We start from the raw sequence: 23,794 nt of genomic DNA, 5'->3' as shown, positions 1-23,794 counted from the left end.
CTTCCTCCAACAACAGCAGGATATACTTCTTTTGAAGCTCACATGGGACATTTACCAAGATAGACCACATTCTGGGCCATGAAACACAGCTTAACAAATTTAAAAGAATTGAAACAATATAAACTATATTCTCAGGCTAGAATGGAATTAAAGTAGAAATCTATTGCTAGGAGATAATCAGAAAATTCCAGAATATTTGGAGATGAAGCAATACATTTCTAAATGACACAAAGGACAAATAAGAAATCTCATGAGAAGTTGGGAAATATTTTGTACTAAATGAGAATGAAAATATAACTTACCAAAATTTGTGGGATGCAGAAAAAGCAGTGCTTAGAGAGAAATTTATGTCATTGAATTCGTACATTGGAAAAGAAGACCAATCCAAAATCAATAATATAAGCTTCCACTTTAGAAAAGTAGAGAAAGAAGAGCGATATAAACTTAAAGCAACAGAAGAAAAGAAGTAATAAAAATCAGAGAACAAATCAATGAAATCAAAGGCAAGAAAAAAAAAATCAATGAAACCAAAAGTTGGCTCTTTGAAAACATCAATAAAATTGATAATCTCTAGCCATGCTAATGAAGGAAAAGGGACAAGACACAAATTACTAATATTAGAAATGAAAGAGGGGCCATTTCCACTGAACCAATGGACATTTAAAAGATGCTGAAGTATATTGTGGACAACTCTATGATACTACACTGGAGGTCCTGGCCAGTCCAATAAGGGAAGAAAAGTAAATAGAAGATTTATGAATTGCAAAAGTAGGAACAAGACCATCATTCTCAAATTGCTTGCAAATTAGAATATACAGTGCTAAAATGTTTGTATATAAACTGATAGAATTTTTAAGTGACTTTACCAAACTCACTAGATATAAAATCAACACAGAAATTTCTATTTTATCTCTGTATCTTAAGTACAGACAATTAGAAAATCAAACATTTTAAAAGTTACTATTTCCAACTAGTGTAAAAATATAACTATAGGCCCACAAATCTGATAACTTAGGTGAAATGGACCAATTCTTTGAAAGACACAATCTGCTAAAATTCACATAAGAAAAATAGGTAATCTGGTAGGTCTATATCTATTTAAAAAAAATGAATCAGTAATTAATAACCTTCCAAAACAGAAAACACTGGGCCCAGATGGGTTTACTGGTGAATTCTAGTAAATATTTGGGAAGAAATCATACCAATTTCCTAAAATCTCTTCCATAATATAGAAGTAGAGGATATACTTCCTGACTCATTTGATATTACCATAATATCAAAACCAGATAAAGAATTACAAGAAAAGAAAATTATGGGCCTGTATTTCTCATGAATTTAGATGCAAAAGTCCTCAACAAATTTTCACCAATTGAACCCAACAATGTATGAAAAGAACTATACGCCACAAACAAGTTGTTGGATTTATTCTAGACATACAAAGTTTGTTCAACATTTCAAAATGAATTAGTAAAATTTACCATATCAACAGGATAAAGAAGAGAAATCATATGATCATATCAGTTGATGCAGAAAAATTATTTGACAGCATCCAACACCCATTTAAAAAAAAGGAAAAAAACTCTCAGCAAACAGAATAGAAGGAAGCTTCCTCAACTTGGTAAAGAATATCTGCAAAAACCCTGTAGCTTAACACCATACTTAATGATAAGAAATAAATGTCTTCCCCTTAAGATGAAGAGCATGGCAAGTATGCCCATCTCACCACTCCTACTTGGCATTCATACTGGAAGTCCTCGCTAACGCAGTAACAAAAGGACTGGAAGTAAAAAGTATATAGACAGGGAAGAAAGAAATAAAACTGTCTTTGTTCATAAATAACGTTATTGTTTATGTAGAAAATAAAAAAGAATCAACAGAATAACTACAATAAGCAATTACAGCAAGGTTGCAGGATACAAGGTTGTAGTATACAAAAGTCAATAGCTTTCTTATATACCAGCAGTGAACAAGTGGAATTTAAAATAAAAAACACAATCTCATTTATATTAGCACCCACCCCCCAAATTAAATATAAGGTAGAAATTTTAAAAAATATGTACAGTATCTCTATGAAGAAAACTGTAAGGTCTGATGAAAGAAATCAAAGATATATGTAAGTCGAGAGATAGTCAATGTTTCTGCCTAGGAAGACTCAATATCATTAAGATGTCAGTTATTCCCACTTGATCTGTAGATTTAATGCAATCTTGGTCAAAAGTGCAGCAGGTTATTTTGTGATATTGACCAGCTGATCCTAAGTTTACATGGAAAGACAAAAGACTGAGGGTAGTCAACACAGCGGAGCAGAAGCAGGACAAAGTTAGAGGACTGACATTACCAGACATCAAGACTTGCTGTAGAGCGGCAATAATTAATACAGTATGGTTTTGGCAAAAGGGTAGTGAAGTAAACCAGGGGAACAGAATAGAGAGCCTGGAAATAGATCCAGACAAGTATAGTCAACTGATCTTTAGCAAATGGAGCAAAGTCTTCAACAAATGGTGCTAGAAAAATTGGATATCTATTTATTTATATTCTTTTAATGAATCTAGACACAGACTTATACTCGTCACAAAAATTAACTCAAAATGGATCATAGGCCTAAATGTAAAATGCAGCACTATAAACCATCTAGAAGATAACACAGGAGAAAATCTAGGTAACCTTGGGTTTGGAGATGAGTTTTTAGATACAGTACTAAAAGCATGATCCGTGAAAGCAAACACCGTTAGATTGGACTTAATTAAAATGTTAAAATTCTACTCTGTGGAAAATACTGTAACGAAAAGACAACCCATAGATTTGGAGAAAATCTTTGCAAACCACCTATCTGATAAAGAATTCTTTGTATCCAAAATATACAAAGAATTCTTAAAATTAAGAAGACAACCAAATCAAAAAGTGTTCAGTCAAATGATCTGAGCAGACTCTTTACCAAAGAGGATGTACAGGTGGCAAATAAGCCTGTGACAAGATGCTGCATATCATATGTATCAGGGAAATGCAAATTCAAACATCGAGATACCATTTCACACCTATTAGAACTACCAAAACCTAGCACACGGACACCACTACACACTGAGGATGTGGGGCCACAGGAACTCTCACTCATTGCTGGAGGGACTGCAAAATGGTGCAGCCACTTTGGAAGACATTTTAAGTTCTTACAAAACTATATATGCTCTTACTATATGATGCAACAATCACTCTTCTTGTTTCAGCTCCCAAAAGAGTTGAAAACTCATGTTTACACAAAAATCTGCACAAGCATGTTTGTAGCACACATACTTCAAATTGCAAAACTTGAAAGCAACCAGGGTGTTCTTCAACAGGTGAATGAAAAAATAAACTGTAATACATCCAGACAATGGAATATTACTCAGCTCTAAAAAGAAATGAGCTATCAAGTCATGAAAAGACATGGAGGAACTTTAAGTGCATAGTACTAAGTGAAGGAAGTCAATATGAAAAGGCTACGTACTATGTGATTCCAACTGTATGATATTCTGGAGAAGGCAAAACTATGGAGACAGTAAATAATGGTTTCCAGGGTTTGAGGGAGTAGGTGGGAGATTTGGAGGACAGTGAAACTATTCTGTATTCTCCTGCAGTTACGGATACATGAAATTCTGCATTTGTTAAAATCCGTAGAATATACAGCACATAGATTGAAGCCTAATGTAAACTGTGGACTTTAGTTAATAATAATGAATTAAAGTAGGTTCATCAGTGGTAAATGTAGCATACCCTAAAGCAAAATGTTAATTAATAACAGGGGAAACTCTATATGTGTGTTTGGAGGGGTAGGGGGGTTGTATATAGGAACTCTATACTTATCTGCTCAATTTACCTATAAACCTAAAACCGTTCTAAAAAAATTGTCAGCTAATTTTTTTTTAAAGCATTAGCTCCCCAACTTGGAGGACTATGAAAATATACCTCAAAAAAGAAAAGTGAGAAACCTTGATATCATTAAAAAAAGAAAAAAATTTGCAGTTGTTTTTTCACAAAAGAGAGGATCTTTTAACACCACAACACAATGAAAGATGGTCTCAACGTGAGGAAGGAGGGTTGGAATTGCTCTCTGCTTTGGCAGCACTGACTCATTCACTGTGCTCACCTTGCTTTGCTTGTTTACAATGGGCCAGTGGCAGGATTGTCTGAGCAGTGGGACATCTGGTCTCCCACCGCAGGGTCACCCTCCCCTCCTGGTCCGTTCCTGAGGAAGGGCTCTGCCTAGGCTCAGATGGCCTCAGTCTCTGCCCTCAGGAGCTGCGAACCTTGGGCAATAATATTCCTCCTCTGTTTCAGTCTCCTACCTGCAGAACAGGATGATAAATGCACCCTAGGGCAGCTGTTGGGTACTACCCAATCCCTGATGAAATCCACCCAGCCAGCCCCCAGCCCCAGCCAGTGGGGCTGCTGCATTGTTGACATGGGAATCAAGTCCCTGATCCCATCAGGGATACAGGCTGTCACCCCACCCCCGCAGGTCATTGGCTGAGTGTCCCTGCCCCCTCTGCCCTTGCACCCCTCAAACGTAATAACCTGTGTCTGCTCACATCCAGGCTAAGAAGTGCATCTCCACCCACCTCAGCACGTTGGCAGATTTTGCCATTGAGATGTTTGACGTCCTGGATGAGATCAACTACCAGTCTTACAATGAGTTCGTGCTCCGTGTTGGTACGTGGCCATCACTTGGGCCAGCTGACCCTTCTTGCACCTGCTCTGGGAGCTGGTGGCTTGAGCCCTCCCCCAGGAGCAGGGGTCATTGGCCCAGGCTCCCTTTCCTCACCCACAGGAGTTCACAGGAGGCAGGAGTAGCTGGGTTGGCCGCAAAGCTGGGTATCAGTGACTCAGGACCTGGAAGAGTCATTGTGCAGCTTAGGAAATGCAGAAGAAATCTTGATTGTCTTAGAGACTCTCAGATACACCTCCGAGTCCACACTTAGCTAGAGGAAGATGCCCCATGTCTCATCAGCAGGCCCGAAACACTGGGTCTGAGGCTGCGCACAAGCCCAGGGTGCAGGCTCAGGCGGGGTCCTTTGTCCTCCCGGGCTCCCTTCCCTCGACTGTGCATGAGGAGGGGAACCATCTGGGGTCTGAGCTCCTCTCCAGCTCTTATCGAACTGTAGGGTTTCTTCTTTTTCGTCTTAAATTCACTTTTTTTCTGGGAAGATAGGTTTACCAGAAAAATGTGTATTAGTCTTGGATGTAGTAAAACTAGAGATTTCTTTCTTTCTTCTTTGTTCCTCCTGTCCTCTCTCCCCCCTGCTAGTCCACAGTGTAGTTAAACTGGACATTTATGGTTATTTTACAATTCAAAGGCCTTAAGAACAGAACTTAGAGCGGGGTTTGAGCGTGAGGGGTGGTAGCCGGTGTCCACCAGAGCGGGTGGAGTGCTGCCGTGCTTAAACACAAGCGCTGACGTCGCCCTGGTGCCTGGCCCAAGGGACCTGCTGGAGGCGGGGCAGGGCGCCCTGCACGCCTCACCCCTAGCGTTCAGTTCCCCTCCGGGGCCGTGGGCTCAGATCAATAGAGGTACTGACGTGACAGGGCACAGATCTAAGGGTCCATCAGGGAAACTCTGTTTCTCAGGCTCCTACTGAGGACTGCATAGGCCAGTCACGCCTCTGTGCCCAGATAGCTGGTCACACAGGAGGCTGGGTCCTGGCTCCGTCACGTCCACATGGACTGGGGCATCTAGGGTGGTGGAGGGGGGTTCCCCAGGTCCCACCAGCCGTCTGGAAGTGGCCTCTTTGGGGCTGCTCCTCCCTGGGTCCCCACATTCACCTAGCCTGCGGCTCCCAGTTCACCCCATCCAGTTCCACTCCCCACCCCCACTCTACCTCCTCCTGCAGATGCCTGCAGCCCCTGCCCAGGCTTTGAGGGACTGACTAGGCCAGTGTCTGAAATGTCATTAACACGCATGGTAAGCTCAGAAAAATCGATGCAGGGTACAGAGTCGGAAGGTACGATGTGGGGTCAGCCCAGACCCGGCTGCAGGGGTGATTTGGGGCACCCGGGCCTGTGTCACTGTCCAGGCCAGTTGGACCCTGAGCCATGTAAAGAGAAGGGCACCTCCATTCTCCTTCAGAGTGTCCTGAAATACTCAGTTCTGGGCCTCACACCCACAAGAGCCATTCAGGGAAAGAGTCGAGTCACTGTCCTTTCTGGAAGAGGGAGCTGGGCTGGGGGACACACTGTGGTCCTACAGACTGAAGGTCAGTCTTCTTCGCAGCAGGACTCAGCATGGGATCGCCGTTCCAGGAAATGGGCCTTTTTCCCGGGATCGGGACCACTTCCTGGTGGTGTGGTGTGTAAGCAGAGGCTGGGAGCTACCACGTGGTGATGCCGTGGGGTCCCTGCTTTGGGGAGGGGCGTTGCGCTGGGTGACGCCAGGAATCCATGACCTTACAAGGGGCCACTCCCCCCTCGGAAGCCTCCCCACTGACGCCATGCTGCGGCTGTTTTCTAGGCATCAACGTTGGCCCCGTGGTGGCTGGAGTGATCGGGGCTCGCAGGCCGCAGTACGACATTTGGGGAAACACAGTCAACGTGGCCAGTCGGATGGACAGTACCGGGGTCCAGGGCAGAATCCAGGTCAGTTCACTCAGCAGTCCCCAAGGCCCAGGGGCCCATCGTGCCGGCGAGAGACTGAGGCGGAAGTGGCAAGGGTCAGGTGGGGGCGGCCACCCATACCTGCAGCCTGCGTCCTCCCGACCCCCTCTGCCTCTGCTGAGTGGGGACACCGAGCCGTGTGGCTCAGGATGTCTGCGGCCTTGGGGGTTGGCCGCTATGTGGCCAGGCGCAGAGTTGGTGGTTGGGCGCCGTGAGTGATGGCTCCCCAGAAGGGAAGGGGCTTTCTCGCCATTTGAAGCACAGGTGCTGTGGGGCCACCTGACCTGGGAAACTGGGGGCAGGTCACTTGGGATGAGAACCCGGTGCCGTGGAACCCGTTGGCACTGACGGGTTAGAAGACAGAAGCCCCTGCTTTTTGTGGTATGTGGGCGTGTGGTTCTGCTCTTGAGATTTCCCTTGGAACAAACATGCAAGTGTGGGTCACATGGAGGGAAGGAGCCTGTGCCCCGTGTGTGGCTGTGGCTGGCCTCTGGGGCCCTGGATGGTTGGGACGGAGAAGGCAGTGCTGGTGAGTAGGGCCACGGCCCTCCTGCTGTGGCCTGGTCTGAGGACTGTGCACCTCGTGGCCGCCACCTTGCAGCAGTTAGCGCTGGTCCTTTAACTTGATCACAAAGTCTCATTCGGTCCTCTGTGAAACCCATGTATTCACCCAGGCTTTGAGAGAGGCACTGGGATGTGGCCCCTGCAGGACGTGGTTCTGTTGAGAAGGTGGCTCGCCTGGGGCTCTCCTGCATCCTGCCTGTTCAGTTCGTTCTCGCGGCCCCGCCTGCATTAATTGGGCACTAACCCTTGGGCAGGTAGCTTGGTGCGTCCCTTAGATCTATCAGCTCAAAAGACAGGCACCAAAATCTTCCTGGAGCTCTCGTGCTCAGGACACAGATGGGATCTCCATGCAGCATCTCTGCACCTCAGCATTCTTTTGCTTAAACTGCTCTTATGGTGGTAAAATATACATAATGTAAAGTGGCCCATCTTGGCTGTTTTTTGTTTTGTTTTGTTTTGTTTGGCTGTTTTGGGTTTTCGTTTCTCTAGTTGTGGAGAGCAGGGGCTACTCTTTGTTGCAGTGCGTGGGCTTCTCGTGTTGTGGAGCACAGGCTCTAGGTGCACGGGCTTCAGTAGCTGCAGCACATGGGCTCAGTAGTTGTGACTCTCGGGCTTAGTTGCTCTGCAGCATGTGGGATCCTCCTGGGCCAGGGATCGAACCTGTGTCCCCTGCATTGGCAGGTGGATTTTTAACCACTGCGCTACCAGGGAAGTCCCCATCTTGGCTGTTTTTAAGTGCACAGCTCAGGGGTAAGTGTATTCATGTTGTTGTACTGCCTGTGCATCCCAGGACACTATGTTTCTTTTCTGATGGGATCTTTCACCCATGTTTCTATCAGCCTCCCCCAGGAGCTGGTCATGCCCCAGGGGAGACCTGGCAGGAGCCCCCTCCAGTTTTTAGCCTGGCTACTGTTCAGTGCCAGTATCCCATTGCTAAGTTTCTGAAATCAGATCTGAGTCTGCCGCTCCTCTGCTCGGAACTGTCCCCGTTCCCTCCGGCCTCCTGTGAGGGCCCTTTGCCATGGCCAGACTCCCTCACGCCGTCCAGCCTCTCCCGGCTGTTGGGCTGCCCGGCGATGTCTGTGTCTGGACTCCCCACAGGGCAGAGTCCCCCACCACGGACCTCCAGGAGGATCGGCATCACGGGAGGTCTTAGCAGACCAGGCCCCTTGCTTCTCTCCATTTGGCTGGGATGTCAGAACCCCAGGCACTTGGGACAGGGCAGGACAAAAGCAGGGCTCTGCGAACATTTGTCAGTCTGGGTGAGACCAGCAGTCCCTCCATCGGGCAGCCCATGTGACCTGGCCTGGCCGTGTGACCACCCCCTTGGCTGAAGGCTCTTCCCCTCCAGCCTATCGTGCTCCTCTTCCCTCTTTAAAGGGAGAAACACTTATGCTCCACTGGTGTACAGTTCTTTTAGGGGTCCTTGGCCACAGCCCAGGAGACATCTCTTCCCTTTGCCAGCCCAGAGTAAACCTTTGGTTCTTTTGAAGAAGTGAACAAGAGACTCAGATATTAATAATAAAGCTTTGCATTGAGGTGTCTTTTTCCTGAGGATAATATCTAATCAGATATTGCCTGCCCGAATTCTCATTCCTCAGTCCCCTGCTGGGAGCCTTCTTTCTTCTGTGTCAAAATTCCTAAAAAAGAAGCCCCTCCTCCTCATGCCTCCTGCCCCAAGAGAGGCAGACAAGAGGGTTCTGGGCAGACTAAAGGAGTAACACGGTCAAGGGAAGGTTGACTGTGAGATACCCAGATTCCACCTCGGCCATCCGCTTGGGGACCAAGCAGGTGCTTCTCGGGAAATGCCTCCGTGGAGGCCCAGCACTCTCTCTCAGGCAGAGTGAGGTTGACGATGTGGCTGCCAAGGTGGGTCCCCCTCCACTGTCACCCTCCCCCCACCCCCTGGCCCCCAGTGCTGGCCCGGCGTCGCAGAGCACTCTAGGGTGAATTCCCAGCTCGCCTCTTTGGAGACACCCTAGGGCGTTTTACCGCTCCCTGCTTTTTCTTGACCATCCGAGTCTTTGTGAATATAATAGTCACCAACCTGACCAAGGTGCTCTTCTTGTAAGTGGACAGCATTCTCATTTATACGGTCTGGCAGGGACCACCTGACCTGCTCCCACGGCCGAGAGATGGAGCTGACCTGGCAAGGGTCCAGGCCCCAGGCACCCGCCTGCCCTTCTCCATCCAGGTGGGTGGGCGGGGGCAGCCCTGGCAAGGAGCCGCAGAACTTTCTTTGAAACGCCAAGCAGCCTGGCCTCCCTGTGCGAGCACCAGCCGGTGCCTTGCTGATAACAGCCACAGAAATTGGCGGAGTTAATTAAGGGGAATGAAACATCCTTGGCCTCTTTCTGTGGGTCGAGGATACTCGGTTCCATGCCCTCCTGTCTACACTGGATCAGCCAGTTTTGTTTGTTTTTCCCATGAGGGGAGCTGAGGGGCCCCTTCCCTGCACTGCCAGATCCATCAGCGGATTTCACTGTCCCGGAAGCTGTGCAGGTTCTGATGCTCTGTGGTCATTTTGGTTTTCTGAGCTTCCCTAGGCAGGTCTCTGGCAGGCCTTGGTTCCCTCCCTCGCTTCCTTCCTTCCATGGGTTCCTTTATTCTTTCATTCAGTGAGCACTTATGAATACCAGGAGCCCTGATAAGATGTGGCCAGACAGACCAGGCCCTTGTGGGGTCACTTACTATCCAGAGAGGGACTTCGATGGCTCTCACGCAAGAAGCAGGCTGAAGGTTGGTGAGGGAGAGAGCCATGACAGGGAAAAGGCGAGATTCCAGCGCAGCCAGCAGGGGAGAGAGCTGTCCCTCTGCCCAGCTCTTCCGGGGACTGACACCCTGGCGATGTGAGACCCTGGGCTTGCGGTGGGCTGAGTTGTTTTAAATAAAGATGCCAGAGGTGCGCGACTACATGAGGGAGGGGTGGGGGGCTTTTCAGACCAGCAGCTGGGAGACGGGGAGGGAGGTTGTCTCCCCCTTCAGGGTAAATGAGGAGAAACCAAACAATCGGGTCCTCTTCTGTTTACAGAACCTTATTAGAAAGTGCTTTCTCATCCTTTACCTTTTTTATAACTTTGTGAGGCAGGAATTCTTCCAGCTAAACTCTTGGCCGGGAGTTAAGTCACGTCCCTGGTGTCACTGGGGGAACGTGCCCTCTGCCCTCTTGTGCTGGTGGCCCCCATGTCGAGGCCCACGGAGGCCCCATGGGTCCCTGGCAGGGGTGCGCCCACCTGGGCCCTGAGGGTTCTGTGCCAGCCGCGGGGTTGGGGACTGGTGCTGTCCCCTTCCAGCTGAGCTGCTGCCTGCCGGTCTTGGACCCTTGAAGACATCTGGGGTTACTGCAGGTGCCGAGGGCCCTGGCTCAGAGAGCTGGTGCACAGCTGGAGCGCGGTGTCCAGGCCGCTGGCTAGGGCTTGGGGTGACCACGGAGCTCACACCCCAGCCCCTGGGGCTGGGTCCATGTGGGCCCTGTCCAGCCCACCTGTCCACTCTGGGCACCCCTCATGGTGGACACTGTCCTCTTCTGCTTGTCCAGGGCCCTGTTAAGGCACCGCTGAGTCAAGTCCCCTGCTCTCATTGCAGGATCACATCCTTCTCACAGAGTAACCACAGTGACCACAGGAGGGCCAGAGGACCCAGCTTCCAGGCCGAGCTGGGGAGGCCAGAGGCCGGGTGATCGGGGCGGGCAGTGCAGGTGGAGGAGGGGTCCTCCTGTGGCTTCCCCACTGAGCAGGAATGACCCCCTGCCTTTCTCCGCTGCAGGTCACGGAGGAGGTTCACCGGCTGCTGCGGCGGGGCTCCTACCGCTTCGTGTGCCGAGGCAAAGTCAGTGTCAAGGGCAAGGGCGAGATGCTGACATACTTCCTGGAAGGCAGGACCGATGGAAATGGCTCCCAAACCAGGTCCATGAACTCAGAGCGGAAAATGTGTCCTTACGGGAGAGCTGGCCTTCAGACCAGACTGGCCATGGGCCATCCCCCGGTGCCCCCTGCGGCCAGCCTCCCAGTCAGAGCCGGGCCAGGGGCCCTGCAGAGCTCGGAGCTCACCCCCGGCCCCACAGGCAAACACCTGCCCCCCAGCGCAGCTGGGAAGGAGGCTTAGCGGAGCCCACACGGGCCGCTGGGGGCACAGGGCACAAATGTTTGGGGCGCTAGGGGCCTTGGGGGCTCCCACAGGGACAAGCCTGGCCAGCAGAGCAGGGCCAGGAGCCAGTGGCCAGGCTGGGGAAGGGGCACTGTTCAGGCATGACCTTCGGGTAGTGACTGGAGTGAGGGGAGAACTCTGACTGCACGAGGCTTTAGCGGCATCTGTGTTTGCTCCATCCTCTTCTCGGTAGCCAAGGGAGGTTGGCTGGGTCAGCTTCAGGCGTCGGGACCTTCAACCGCAGGCTACAGTGAGAGCCCTGGAGGTCCAGCCAGCAGATCAACCGGGGTGCCCAGCTCGAGTGCGCCCTGAGATGGATCGGCCCCAGCCCAGCTGTGTGGGTCCCGTGGTGGCGGCACTAGCCCCAGACAGGGGCCTGCGGAGCCTGGAGTGGGAGTCAGGACTCTCTAGGCAGGGCCAGAGCTGGACGGGCCTTAGGCGGACAGTTTGGGAAGAATTGAGAAGCTCCTCTCCCACTGCGTGGATGGTGGTGGCCACTGGCTTTCTTCAAGATTGGGTTTTTGCTAAGAGCCAGAGGCAGGTCTTCTGGAATTCTTGGGAGCCCTGCAGCCACATCTCTCTGACCAGCATAGTTCCTTTTCCGCCTGTGCGTTCTCCACCTGCCCCGCTGAGCGTATTGGCTCCTGTAAAACCTGGACATTCCCTTTTCTGCCCACGTCACTGTGTTTGTTCAAAGGAGAGAAGGTGGTCGGTGTCATTTCTTACCTCTCTGCTGTGGCGTCTTGGGTTCCTGTACGCTGAACAACAGTGCGAGGCTTCATTGATTTTGAAAACAAGTGAACCTCACAACCGTGAGGAAGCTTCCTGGCTGGAAGACATTTCTCTGGCAGAACCAGTCTCCTGGACGTGGAGTTTTGGAGTTCGCTTCTGGCTGTCAGTAAAGATGTCCCTGCTCCAATTTGCAGGGGAAATGACTGCAAGTGATTCTGTGCGAGTCTGGGAATCTCCTACCAATGCATCTCTGTGGTTGCCATGGAGATGAAGAATGCAGCCATGGCATGGGCTGTTGGGGGCGAGGGAGCAGGGGTCTGGTAGGGCCAGTGAGAAGGGACTGGCCAGAAATAGCTGGACTTGGAGACCTTGACTCTAGAGCGCAGGGAGGAGGGCAGCTTTAAACTGGAGGGAAGATTCTGGGCAGGCGAGTCAGTAGGGGGATGGCCGTCCGGAGACCCAGAGCTCCGATAGCAGCCAGGACGGTTCTGTGGGTTGCAGGGGAGTCCGGGTATGTAGAGTCAGCAGGCCTGGGGGTCCCACTCCTCACTGCTCTTAAAGGGCTCTACCCCCTCCCTGGGGGTCCTGACTTTTCAGAATGGGAACAGGGGCTCACTCTGGACTGAGCCCCATGGGAGTGGCTCGTGGTGTCCCCCGGGCTGTCCCTGTTGTGGGCGTGTGACTTGTTGCTGTGTGGGGGTAGCCAGCAGGGTCGGCCACTTAGCCGTGTGTGGACAGGCCAGTGACAGAGGAGGGCAGGTGGACAGTCTTTCCTCAGATACGCCCTGGATGAGTGGCTGAATTTCCTCACCTTCCTCCTTACAGACAGGGCATGGACCGAGTCACCTCCGGAGCCCAGGGAGCACGTGGCCCGTGCAGGTGTGCACGTCTGTGCCCGGCTGCGGGGCTGAGACCCTGGCCAGGGCCCTGCCGTCCACCTGCTCGTCACGGCCGAGCTTCCACCCCGGGGCAGGGCGGGAGGGGGTGGACAGCATCATGGATCATGACCCTGCAGGTATGCTCTGTCACCTGGCCAAGGGGGCTTTGCAGAGGGAAGTCAGGGCTCAGGGCAGAAGCTGGAAAGTGGATCCTGGGCCACCTGTGTTGGCTCGGTGTGACCACGCGGCCCCTTAGAAATGGACGAGGCAAGCAAGGTAGTCGGGAAGATTCAGAGCACAAGGTTTCTGTTTAAAAATGAGGGGGTGCAGCTGGTTGAAGGTGAGGACGCCCCCGCCGTCAGCCAGTGAGGAGGTGGGCGTCGCTCCCGCAGCCACGGGTGCAGAGTTCACATCGACCTGAGCGAGATGGACCCCGAGCCCCCGGGGTGAGAGCCCAGCCTTGCCGTGCCGGGACCTCGGGTCCACAGAGCCGCGGGACCCCCCACGTGCGCTGGCAAAGCCACGGAACACGTGGCCAGCTGTCACCGCAGCCGAGGGACGCCATCGGGGCCTCGGCTGTTCTGAAACGGCGAGGTCTCCCCCTCGATGAGCAGAACCTCCTTCACCATCAGCAGTTCCAAACCCTACCTGCTTCCTGAGGGCACAGGGGCCGTCTTCAGCCATCGCGTTTCTTGGGGTTTGGTCAACGACTTCCTTTTTATTTGTGGTAAGACTGTATGATATTGCCTTATTTATTTTTAACCTTGTACAATATTCATGTACACATGTTAGAGCCTTCCGAGTAGGATTCTTTCTAAATTATTTCTTTTAAGATGCTCTGTAAATAGCGCACCGGTTATAGGTGCTGCCTGTTCCCTCCTGACCGAAATGAAGGCAAGCCTGACACCCCACGTGAACAGCACCCCTCAGCCAATGCGCGAGGTTTCTAATGCATCTCCAGGCTGCTGCCCTTTGGAATGACCCCGTCCGTGTGTCCCTCCGAGACCCTCGCATGCCTCTTGTGCCCAACCTCAGTAGATTAGAACGCAGCCCCGAACTTCAAATAGCTTCCACGGCCCCCCGACCCTGGGCCGGTGCACTCTGGGGTCTGTGTCCTGCAGGGTGGGCGCCAACCCCCCAACCAGACCCGGCCACCCCAAGCCTGCCGCCGTGCTTATCAGACTCCAGTTTCACCAGGGCTTCCGATACCTTCTGTCACCTGAAGCAATAACTCTAACTCTAAACTGTAGAGACAGGTCTGGTCCAAAGCAGGTTGGTGATTCAGAGACAGTCATGTGTACGTTTCCCCAGATTGAAGGACACTGTTGGGGGCTGACACCCCCAAGCCCTGGCCGATGTGCTGGCTTGGACAGGATGCGGCCAGCCTTCTGAGACACCTTGCTTTGTGTCCACCTGATAGGAGCACTGCACCACTGTCCCAGTATGACCTACATGTAATATTTGAATCCTTGCTTTAACCTAGGCTGCTCACAAAGGAAGGGCTGGGTTGGCCTGTTGGCCATGTCTAGGTTTCCTCCTGGGCAGGTGGATCCGTCGCATTTCCAGGGTGCGCCCACCCTTCTGCATGGTGTGTTCTATGATCCCCTGAGTCTCGGGATCCTCCTGGTCTCTCCCCACGTGGCAGGCCCTGCCCAGGACACACATGCACAACTTGTAAGGCAAGCATTGCCCAAGTGTGTGTCAGCCTCGCGGGAAGTGCAGGTTCACATGTGTGCCCTGCATCGAGCAGTTCTCCTACGGGGGGGTCATAGACTTGTGGTCACACTTGTCATTCTGAAGTGTGCAGCCTCTTTGGTTGTGTATAACTTGCCCCACAGAAGCTGACTTGCCTCTGGTTTTGTAATTTCAATCAAAAAGAACACAACAAAACAAAACCCCAAAATCCAAATTCCATAGAGGCAATTGGTTTCAAAATATTTGCTTTGGCGAAATAAAGGAGGGGTGAGCTGTGGGCGACTGTCAGCTGGGCCGGACACTGCCCCCCTCCCCCAGCTGCAGTTTGCTTTGAAAGTTGAAAGTGTGCACTCGCCGTTCCTCGTTTTCATTCAATACTCCCAGTTCCGTAGTGGGTGATGAAAGACATGATGTTTCTTCATACAGCGTCCTGGGTTTGCATCTGCTTTCACAGGACCTTAGTCTGGGGGTGGGTCTTTTGGGGGCTGCACTGCCAGGCCCAGAGGTCAGCAGGTGGGACCAGAGGCTGTTGGGAGGAGAGTCGTGGTGGCTTTGGCCTCCACATTGAGTTTGAGAGACAACAAAGAGATAGTTTTACCCAAGGAGCGCCACTAACACAGTACCCATTGTCCCATGACGTGTGTCGTGAGCAAAGGCCAGGCCAGGTGCCCAAGGGTTGGCCACGTGGGCCATGGGGAGAGTGGAGTTGTGACTTTTTCCAGGATGGATTCAGGAGCTTGGGGCTGGTCTTGTCCAAGGCCTGCGTGAGTGGCTGCCCCAGGAGTGCTACTAGGCTATTGTCTTCCCACCCCTGGTCCCCCAAAGCAGGGAAGGCATCCTTCTGTGCAGACTGACCACCAGGAGCCGCAGGCAGGCCCCGTGCTGGGGAGACAGTGTGGGCGGGAGAGTAGGATGCACGGGGCACCCGAGTGGCTGGGGCTAGGGCAGGCGTGGCCAGCAGGGTGGCCAGTCAAACCAGCCATGGACCGTGGGCCCAGCCCCAGCGGCTAGGACCCGACCTAGATTTCCCTCCTGGGTCAGGAGCCATGCGGGTGCATCCCAGACAGCGGGCACACGGAGCGAGCTCCTGGGGCCCCCTCACCTCCCAGAAGCCACAGGCAGCTGTGGGAAGGATTTGGGGAGTTTTCCTTTGCTCCCATCTGCACACACACGTACTAGAGGCAGGTCCTGTGATGACATGAGGAAATTTGTCTTCTCCATCGTCCATTTCATAAAATTAACAAACCCAATTTCAGCTCCATTTGGAGCTAGACCTCCCTAAACAGCCTGACTTCATGGTAACGACTCAGACATTCATATTCCTTAATTTCCCTGAAAGTATAACACATGTGTTCACTAAGATAAAAAATAATTTTTCTGCTAGAGGCTACATTTAATCCAAATCTCTCTGTGTGTGTGTGTGTGTGTGTGTGTGTGTGTGTGTGTTTGCATGGCATAAGCAAAATTAAAATCAATTATTTGTTCCTGTGACTCATATAAGGGACAAATTAACTAGGAATACAGACAGATGACTGCCCCCCAGGGCATTGGGTGAAACCGTCCCTGAGTGCCCCGACTTTATTTCCTCTAGAAATCTTGACCCTGAGAGGAGGAGGCAGGGCAGGGGCAGCAGCTTCCTGGCCAGACACAGAGGCAGCCTTGACCCCCACTGGGGTCGACATGGTGCCTGGGCATCGTCTCCAACAACTACTAGAGAACTACTAGAGAGTAAGAAAGTGTTCCTCCCTCCCACCCTTCCTTCCTCTCTTTCTCTCCTTCTTACTTTTTTAAAGAATCTCGCTATAGTATCAGTATGAAGTCCAGGGTCATCAAGGCACTGAACTGGTCCCATTTCCTGTAGTACGTGCGGCGGTTTTACTTTTGTCGTCCTTGGGGTTTTGGTGTACACGGAGGCTGCAGGGAGAGCCATGGGTGGGTGTCGGTGCAGGAATTCTGGAGGGAAGGGCTGGCGGCACCCCAGCCAGTTACCTGGGGAGCCACTTGGAGGCCCAGCTTCAGTCTCTGGGCTGTGCAGTGGGAAGAGGAAACAACAGACAGGTGGTCTTCTGGGGTGTGGGTCACAGTGGGCTGGAAAAACACCTTGGGAATCAGAAAACCAACTCCAGTGGCAGCCCCCTGGTCTCCCATGATTACAGCAAGCTCGGTTTCTTCAGCCCTTGATGGTGACTGTCCTTGTAGATATAATTCTTCTTTCCTTTGTGAAATTTCTGCACTTCCCTATGTTCAGTATGTTCTACACTGATAACCCCAGGGAAAGGCCAGGTCACTCTCCTGTGTAGTTAAACTACGTCTCTGGTGGACTTTTCATGTGACCACAAACTAAGGAAACAATCAGGACTGAGACCCACATCTAGCTCAGCAGCTGAGAGAGCACCTTTCCTGTGCTTCTCCCGCCCCCTCACCTCCAAATGGTCTGCAGAGGGAGGCGTGGTTACACTCTCCACAATGTCGATGAGGAATCTGAGCTCAGAGAGGTTACAGACTTGGACAAAGTCACACAGTGCTGAGTGGCAGGGCCAGGATTCATCCTGTTCCCGTCCATTCCAAGCCCCTGGTTTTCTGTTCTATTCAGCACCTCTTAACTAACAGTGTAACTGGCAAAGTTGTGTTGGTTTTGATGGAGCCCTTAGCTCGTGCACACACAAGTTGGTGGGGGTGCCTGACAGGTTGGTCCTGAACAATCAGGAGGGTCCCCAGGCAGTGGGTTTGCCCCACAGCCCATGCCTTGGATGTGTCATCCTCACCTGGACACAGTCGTCCTCACCTGGGCCTCACATTGGGAGAGTAAAAAAAAATGCTTGTCCTCTCCGCTAAGCCCTGCCTCTGCTTTAACAGCTGACCCCCAGCAAAGATTTACAGTGTTGGTCCTGAAGAATCCCTGCCTTGTGTAGACGTCCTTTCTATCCTAAAACTATGTCCTACAGCACCACCTGTCATCGTGTCTTAGAAAACACAGACTCTCCCTCCGCGAGGAGGACAGTTGTCCTGTCTCTTTCTGTAAGGCTTCTCTGACATTGGCCAGGGGGATAATTGGGGCCCCCGGATGTCCCCAAACTGCACACGCGTCTCCACTTACAAGGAGCCACCAACACAGCCCCCAGCTCCTGGTCAGAGTCCTCCAGTGTCCTTGTCACGCTATGACACGGTATAGGTGGTCAGTGTTCCTTCCTGGAGATTAGAGGACATCCAAGAGCAGGTTTTATTGAGAATGTGCGGAAGGTGAGACAGGGACCCCAACGGATGGTGAGAGTTTTGTAGCCACTGGAGCACAGGCATCCCCGCCTCCGCAGGCGCGGACTCCCGTGGTTCCTGGCAGCTCTTCTTCAGATGAGTTGGATTCCGCAACAGCTGGCAGTCGCTTATTGAGAACTGATATGTTAGCAGAGAGGAATTGCTAGACTAACCCTGAGAGATCCGTCCACCTCTTGGGCTTCATAAACACTTGCAGGAATAGCCATCCAGAGAGTGGTGTCTGGGGCTCTGGTTCCCCGTGGCGCGCACAGTGGGCAGCGGGCCCACCAGCAGCCAGAACTTGTTTCTTGCCTCCCACCAGCAGCCCCCACACAACCCCGGGCCCGAGCACGAAGCACACGTCTCAGGGGACCGTTTGCACATTCCGGGAACCCTGAGGAAGCCCCCTTGGCCTCTCGTACAGGCCAGGGGCGCTGGCCCTCCCCGGGACATCAGCCCCAGAGAGGCACGCGGTTTTTGCCTTGATCCCTGTTGAAACTGTGGCCGCGCGAGCCGTTTGCACTCAGCATCGCATGCCGTGACGTTCCTCATCCTGCGAAACTTAGTTTGGATTCCAAAACACACAGCATGTGCAAAGGGACAGGCCCAGGCCACCATGGGTCGTCTGCCGGCTGGCCGCAGAGCGTCCCGCCGCAGCGGATCCTGGACCCTGAGCCTGTGCAGCTCTCGCACCCTTTCTGCAGTGTCTCCCCTCGGCCCAGATGCTCTCCCCTGTCTCTCGTTCACACTGATTGCACCCCACCTTGCACAAGCAGAGCTAATGTACCGATTACAACCATCTCTTAGCAGCAGATTCCACTCTCATTTAAGGTAAACCCAAAGCCCACTCTTGGATTTTTACTCACTGAGAAGCATTTTGTGAACCCCTTGCCCCTCCTGTGTCCCTCCAGGGAGCGCAGAGTGGGCCGGGGTGACACTTTCTCCCACCTGTAGAGCTCACAGAGGATGCTTCTTTAGACACGGAAATGAGATGTCTGTACCAGATGGACAACAACTCAATATCACTGGGTAACTTCTCATGATAGATTTGTATAATCAATACGGGTCTATTTTTACGTCCACTGAACACTGTAGAGTACCTTCCAGTCTTTTCCAAGATTGTTAAATTGAGACAAGTAATTGAATAATTTGTCCTATTTTTATTTAATAAAGAAAAACAGTGAATGGACTGAAATGCTAAATGTGAATGTACATTTCTTAATTGCAACTTTTCTACTGAGTGTTTGCACTATACTTTCTGGAATCTTATTTAACAAAAATAAAGGAAAAAAATTGCTTGACTAAACTCTGTGGCCACTTTAACTGAGAAACGGCTGTGTGGGTGTTTTAAAGACCGTGGTGCACATTCTGCAAGTGGGAGCAGTGGATGGCCACACTTCAGCTCTTTCTGATTTTTGCACCTCAACATGAGAATCCAGGTAAGATCATTTGTATTATTTGCCATTTCCTGTGACTAGTCTCTTTCTGACTAACGAATGTCCTCCTGATATTTTAATCTTTTATAAAAGATTATAATCTTGCCTCAGGGAGGGAAAGGGGAAAATCTTGTCTCAGAGAGGGAAAGGGGAAAATCTTGCCTGCCTCAAATGAAATACGAAAATTGGGGTTCAGTCTCGCTATTGACCTGCTGTGCATGCCTGCAGACCTCGTGAGTGGAGGGGCTCTGGGGTCCTGGGCCATTTGAGCGGGTGGGAATGGCCACTTCTGGGCAGAAGCTACAGTGAAACAGCACAGCCCAGGGCTGCTGGGGACAGCATTTAGTGGAGTGAGTGACATCACGTGATTTAGGGAAAAAAATTCATCCCAGCCCTGAGTGGAGTGTGGTTCCTAATTGGAGCAGATTCTAAATCTTAGGCATCCTCAGAGAATGTCAGTGGACACCCCTGCCCATACCCTGGCCCTCCTTGAGAGCAGGTTAAGTTGTATCTCTGCTCTGGACCTTCCAAAGCTTCCTGCTGGACGAGCCTGTGGGGCAGTGTGAAGAGCAGCCGAGAGAGGAGCATGGTCACCATGGAGAGCTGCAATCTCCTGATGAGGAGCCTGAACCACCGGGAAACCGTGGGCAGATATGGGCACAGGAGAAGGGACAGGAGGAGAGGTGAGGTGTGCAGGTTTGGGGCTCTAGAAGCACCCGTTCATCTGACAGGTTCTGTGTCATGCGGGTGTGTGTGGGGGCACCTAGTAATGGAGGCTATGAGCCTGGATACGCTTGAGCTGTAATGGCCACGCTGGGAGTTCCATGGTGCTGCTGTGAAGAGAAATTATTTACTGGACACTTGTTAAAATGGCAGGGAAGAGTTTATTCAAGGCCAGTACGAACGGGGAGAGAGATTGGACTCCACTCTGGATACAGCAAAGACAGCTGAGGATTCTTGGCCACTAGGCAGAGTGAGGGGCTCGGTGGATAGAGAATTACTAAGAGGAGCTTGGTCAGATATCCAGGACCGGGATTCTTGCTGTAGGGGAAGCTAAGGACTTGGACATCAGGGGTGGGTGATCCTGCACAAGGCACTTAGCAGGATTCTTTGCTAAAACTGGGCTCTTGGCAGGCCAAAGTTAGGTCAAGGTCAGGGCCTAACAGAGAAGAAGAGCCTGATCAGAGTGGTCAGGATGAAAACTGGAGATGCCCCGGCTTTTGGAATCTAATCAGTTAGGAAATCTGTCGGCTCTGTCTTCCTGATTGATCATCTGCATCTCGCTTCATCTCCTCACTGGTCCCATCCTGTCCAGCCCGTCCCCCCTTTCCTGAGTTACAGCAGAGCTCACTAAGCATTCTGATCACTGAATCTGCCCCCAATGTGTATTCAAAGGCCAGCCACAGTGGTTCTCTTAAAATGCCAATCAGATCATGATTCCTCGACTCAAACACTGCGGGGGCCCCAGTTCACATAAATGAGCGGGGGTCTGCCCAGGAGCTAAGAGGCCCTCCTTGAGGCCCCTCCATCCATAGGGCTCCTGGCTGCCCACAGATGCTCCAGACGTGCTCCCCCTGGGATAAAGGGCTCCCTCTGCAGGACACACTTCCCTGGACCCCACCAGATCCCTTGTTCCTCCAAGTCTTTGCTCAGATGTCAGCTTCCCTAAGGGGCCCCTTCATTTCTGTGGTTAAAACTAGCCTCCCTACCCCTTGCCCCACTTTGCTTTCTCCTGACTGTCATCACCTGTGGATATGCCTACAATGAGCAGGTTTTGTCTGTGCTGCTTCCTGACTCTTTGTTGGAAGGTAAACTCCTGAGAGCAGGGATTCTGTCCTTTTTACTCATCTACTCAATAGAAATGTATCAAGTGAATCAATGAATAAATAGGGTGACCACTTAGGTGGCCATATTAGTCTGTGACAAATTACCAAAAACTAGGGGGCATTTATAACAATAGAAATTTATTCTCTTATAGCTCTGGACTCTGGAAGTCTAAGATCAAGGTGTCACAGGGTTGGTTCCTTCTGGGACTTGAGGGAGACTCTGTCCCATACCTCTTCCAGCTTCTGGTGGCCCCAGGTGTCCTGGGCTTGTGGTCACATCACTCTAATCTCTGCCACTGGTCTTCTCCCTCTGTGTCCGTGTCTTCTTTACTGTCTGTCACTGGATTGAGGGCCCACCTTAGTGCAGATCATCTCATCTCCAGATCCTTACCTTAATTATATCTGCAAAGATGCTTATTCCAAATAAGGTCTGCTATGGACTGATTTTTGTCTCCCCCAAATTTATATGTGGAAGCCTCACTCCCAGTGTGGCTGTGCTTGGAAATGAGGTCTTTAGGGAGGTCATTAGGGTTGAATGAGGATCAGAGCAGAGAGAACTTGAGTGGCCCATGAATGATGATGGTGATGCTGACAGTGATTGATGATGATGATGATGATGATGGTGGTGGTGGAGGAGGAGGAGAAGGTGGAGGAGGAGGAGCACCAGCAGAAGAAGAAGGAGAGAAGGAGAAGGAGAAGAGCTCTGAGCACCCATGTACAGTACAGGCTCTGATGTGGGCATGCCTTATGCCTTTGAAGAGGCAGTGCTCTTTAGGGACATACAAGTGAGTTGTTTTTTCCCTGAGCAGCTCCTGTTTCCCTGGGCTGACACACCCCTGCCCAGAATCCCTTGGGCTCTGAGATGGAGGAATGTCCTACAGGTGTTCACAGATTCCAGCAGTTAACCTCTCCCAGCCGGTGCTATTCCCTGCTGGTGTAACTGTCAGATAAGCTGAGGAGGGGAGGGTATGGGAGAAATGGGAAGGAATTTGGGGGCAAGTGGGAAGCAGGGGAAGAGACATGACCGAGGGTTACCAAGGGGCAGGAACAAAGGGACCTGAGGGTTAGGCAAAGGATCCAGGGAGACTCTGGAAAAACACCACCAACAAAACCAAAGTATTTATGCCCCAACAGACACAGCGTCATGTCCTAACACTAGCCCAGAAAGAGCAAAGACAAATGGGTCAGAAAAGAAACAGCCCAAGAGAAGCACAGGCAAACCGACATGAATCAGAACTCAAAAAACCAAACCACATGTTCCCCTTTCACTTATCTGGTAGGTCCAGATCAGAGATTTGGGTGATGTCTGTGCAGAAAACAGCCCTCCTTCTGGGTCTGGGGGCTGGAATTCTAGACTGGACATTGGTTTCCTGAGAATTCTGAGGACAGGGGTCGCTGTCTTTTGGTTCCCAGCAAGCCCTGGAGAAATAGGACCCATAGGACCCTCGGCAGAAAACTGTAGGAGAGTTTTCTCTCGGGAGGTTTCTTGGGTCGAGTCTCTGTCCCGTGTGCTGAAAATTTCCTGTGCCACCCAGGTGGGTCAGGCTCACACACTGTGTGCTGCAGCACGTGCCTTTTAATATGGAAATGCACATCCTCCCATTCTGGGAAATACTCTTGAATGAGTTTATTGATAAGTAAAACTCCTTTCTGTTTCTCTGTCCTCACTTTCCTAACCTCCTAGCATTTGGATGTTGGATGGGTGACATTGCTCCTTCAATCTTATTTTTCCCCGTTTGTCTTTTTGCACTCTGTATTGGAGAGTTCCTTAGTTTTATCGTCCAATGCTGCTATGGAATTATTTCTGTTAGATTTTAAATTTCTGAGGCATCTTTTATTTGCCTGGTTTGTCTTTGTATGGCATCCTACTATTTCATCATTATTCCCTGAAGACACACTACAGGTTCTCTGATGTTTTCTTCTACCTTCATAACCTGTTTCCTGTATTTTTGTGTATTTTTTTCTCTCTCTCTCATTTGAACATGTGTTGTCATCTAAAAACTCTGCATATGTGGGTGGGCTGTTAAAGGTGTGCCTCGACATCTCTCTTTGGGGAGGTGCCCCATCTCCTCCTGGGGCTGTGGGCCTGGCTGCAGCCATAAACTGTAGGGAGACACCTAAACTCTCAGTGTCCAGTACATAAATCACCCTGTACCCACCACGCACGTCAACAATTAGAACATTCTAGACCTTCAAAGCTCCTCACACACCCCCCATGAGTATTCCCACCCTCCTCAAGGGTCATAACGATCTTAAAAATATTACGTAACTAGGTTAAAAAGTACAATGTGAGAATCTCTCTTCTAACCAAGGAATTTAACCCATTTATTTTGGTTATGCTAAATTTGAACTTGAACCATCTTGCTTTTTAATTTTTTTGTCTTGTTTTTCTGTTTTTTCCCTTTTATTAATTCATTTTCTTGCACTTTTATTGATTCACTTTATTGTGAATATTAAGACAGTCAGAGGGGAAAGAAAATTTCGTTATTCACAGCATTAATTACTATATTATACTCCACTCATAATAAATAACACTTGAACTGCTATCATTGTCCTACCCTGATTACATGCTATTCTTATCCATTATTTTAGTCCTGTGCTTTTTTTTTTAAGTTTTTATTTTATCTTTATTCATTCTCCAATA

The 23,794-nt window shown here is 50.7% G+C and overlaps 1 protein-coding gene across 1 annotated transcript in view; it reads left to right on the top strand.

The window, feature by feature from the left end:
• The window catches only part of ADCY1 (adenylate cyclase 1), a 117,838-nt gene extending 106,549 nt beyond the window's left edge, over nt 1–11,289 (top strand). Inside the window, exons 18-20 of the mRNA XM_057732897.1 lie at nt 4,569–4,683; nt 6,479–6,603; nt 10,951–11,289. Of these exons, the coding sequence (XP_057588880.1) occupies nt 4,569–4,683; nt 6,479–6,603; nt 10,951–11,289 (579 nt within the window). The remainder of the gene's footprint in view (nt 1–4,568; nt 4,684–6,478; nt 6,604–10,950) is intronic.
• Nucleotides 11,290–23,794: the final 12,505 nt, after the last annotated feature.

This window comes from Hippopotamus amphibius, chromosome 4, assembly GCF_030028045.1.
Source record: "Hippopotamus amphibius kiboko isolate mHipAmp2 chromosome 4, mHipAmp2.hap2, whole genome shotgun sequence".
Taxonomy (NCBI): Eukaryota; Metazoa; Chordata; class Mammalia; order Artiodactyla; family Hippopotamidae; genus Hippopotamus; species Hippopotamus amphibius.
This window is presented reverse-complemented; position numbering and strand designations above follow the sequence as displayed.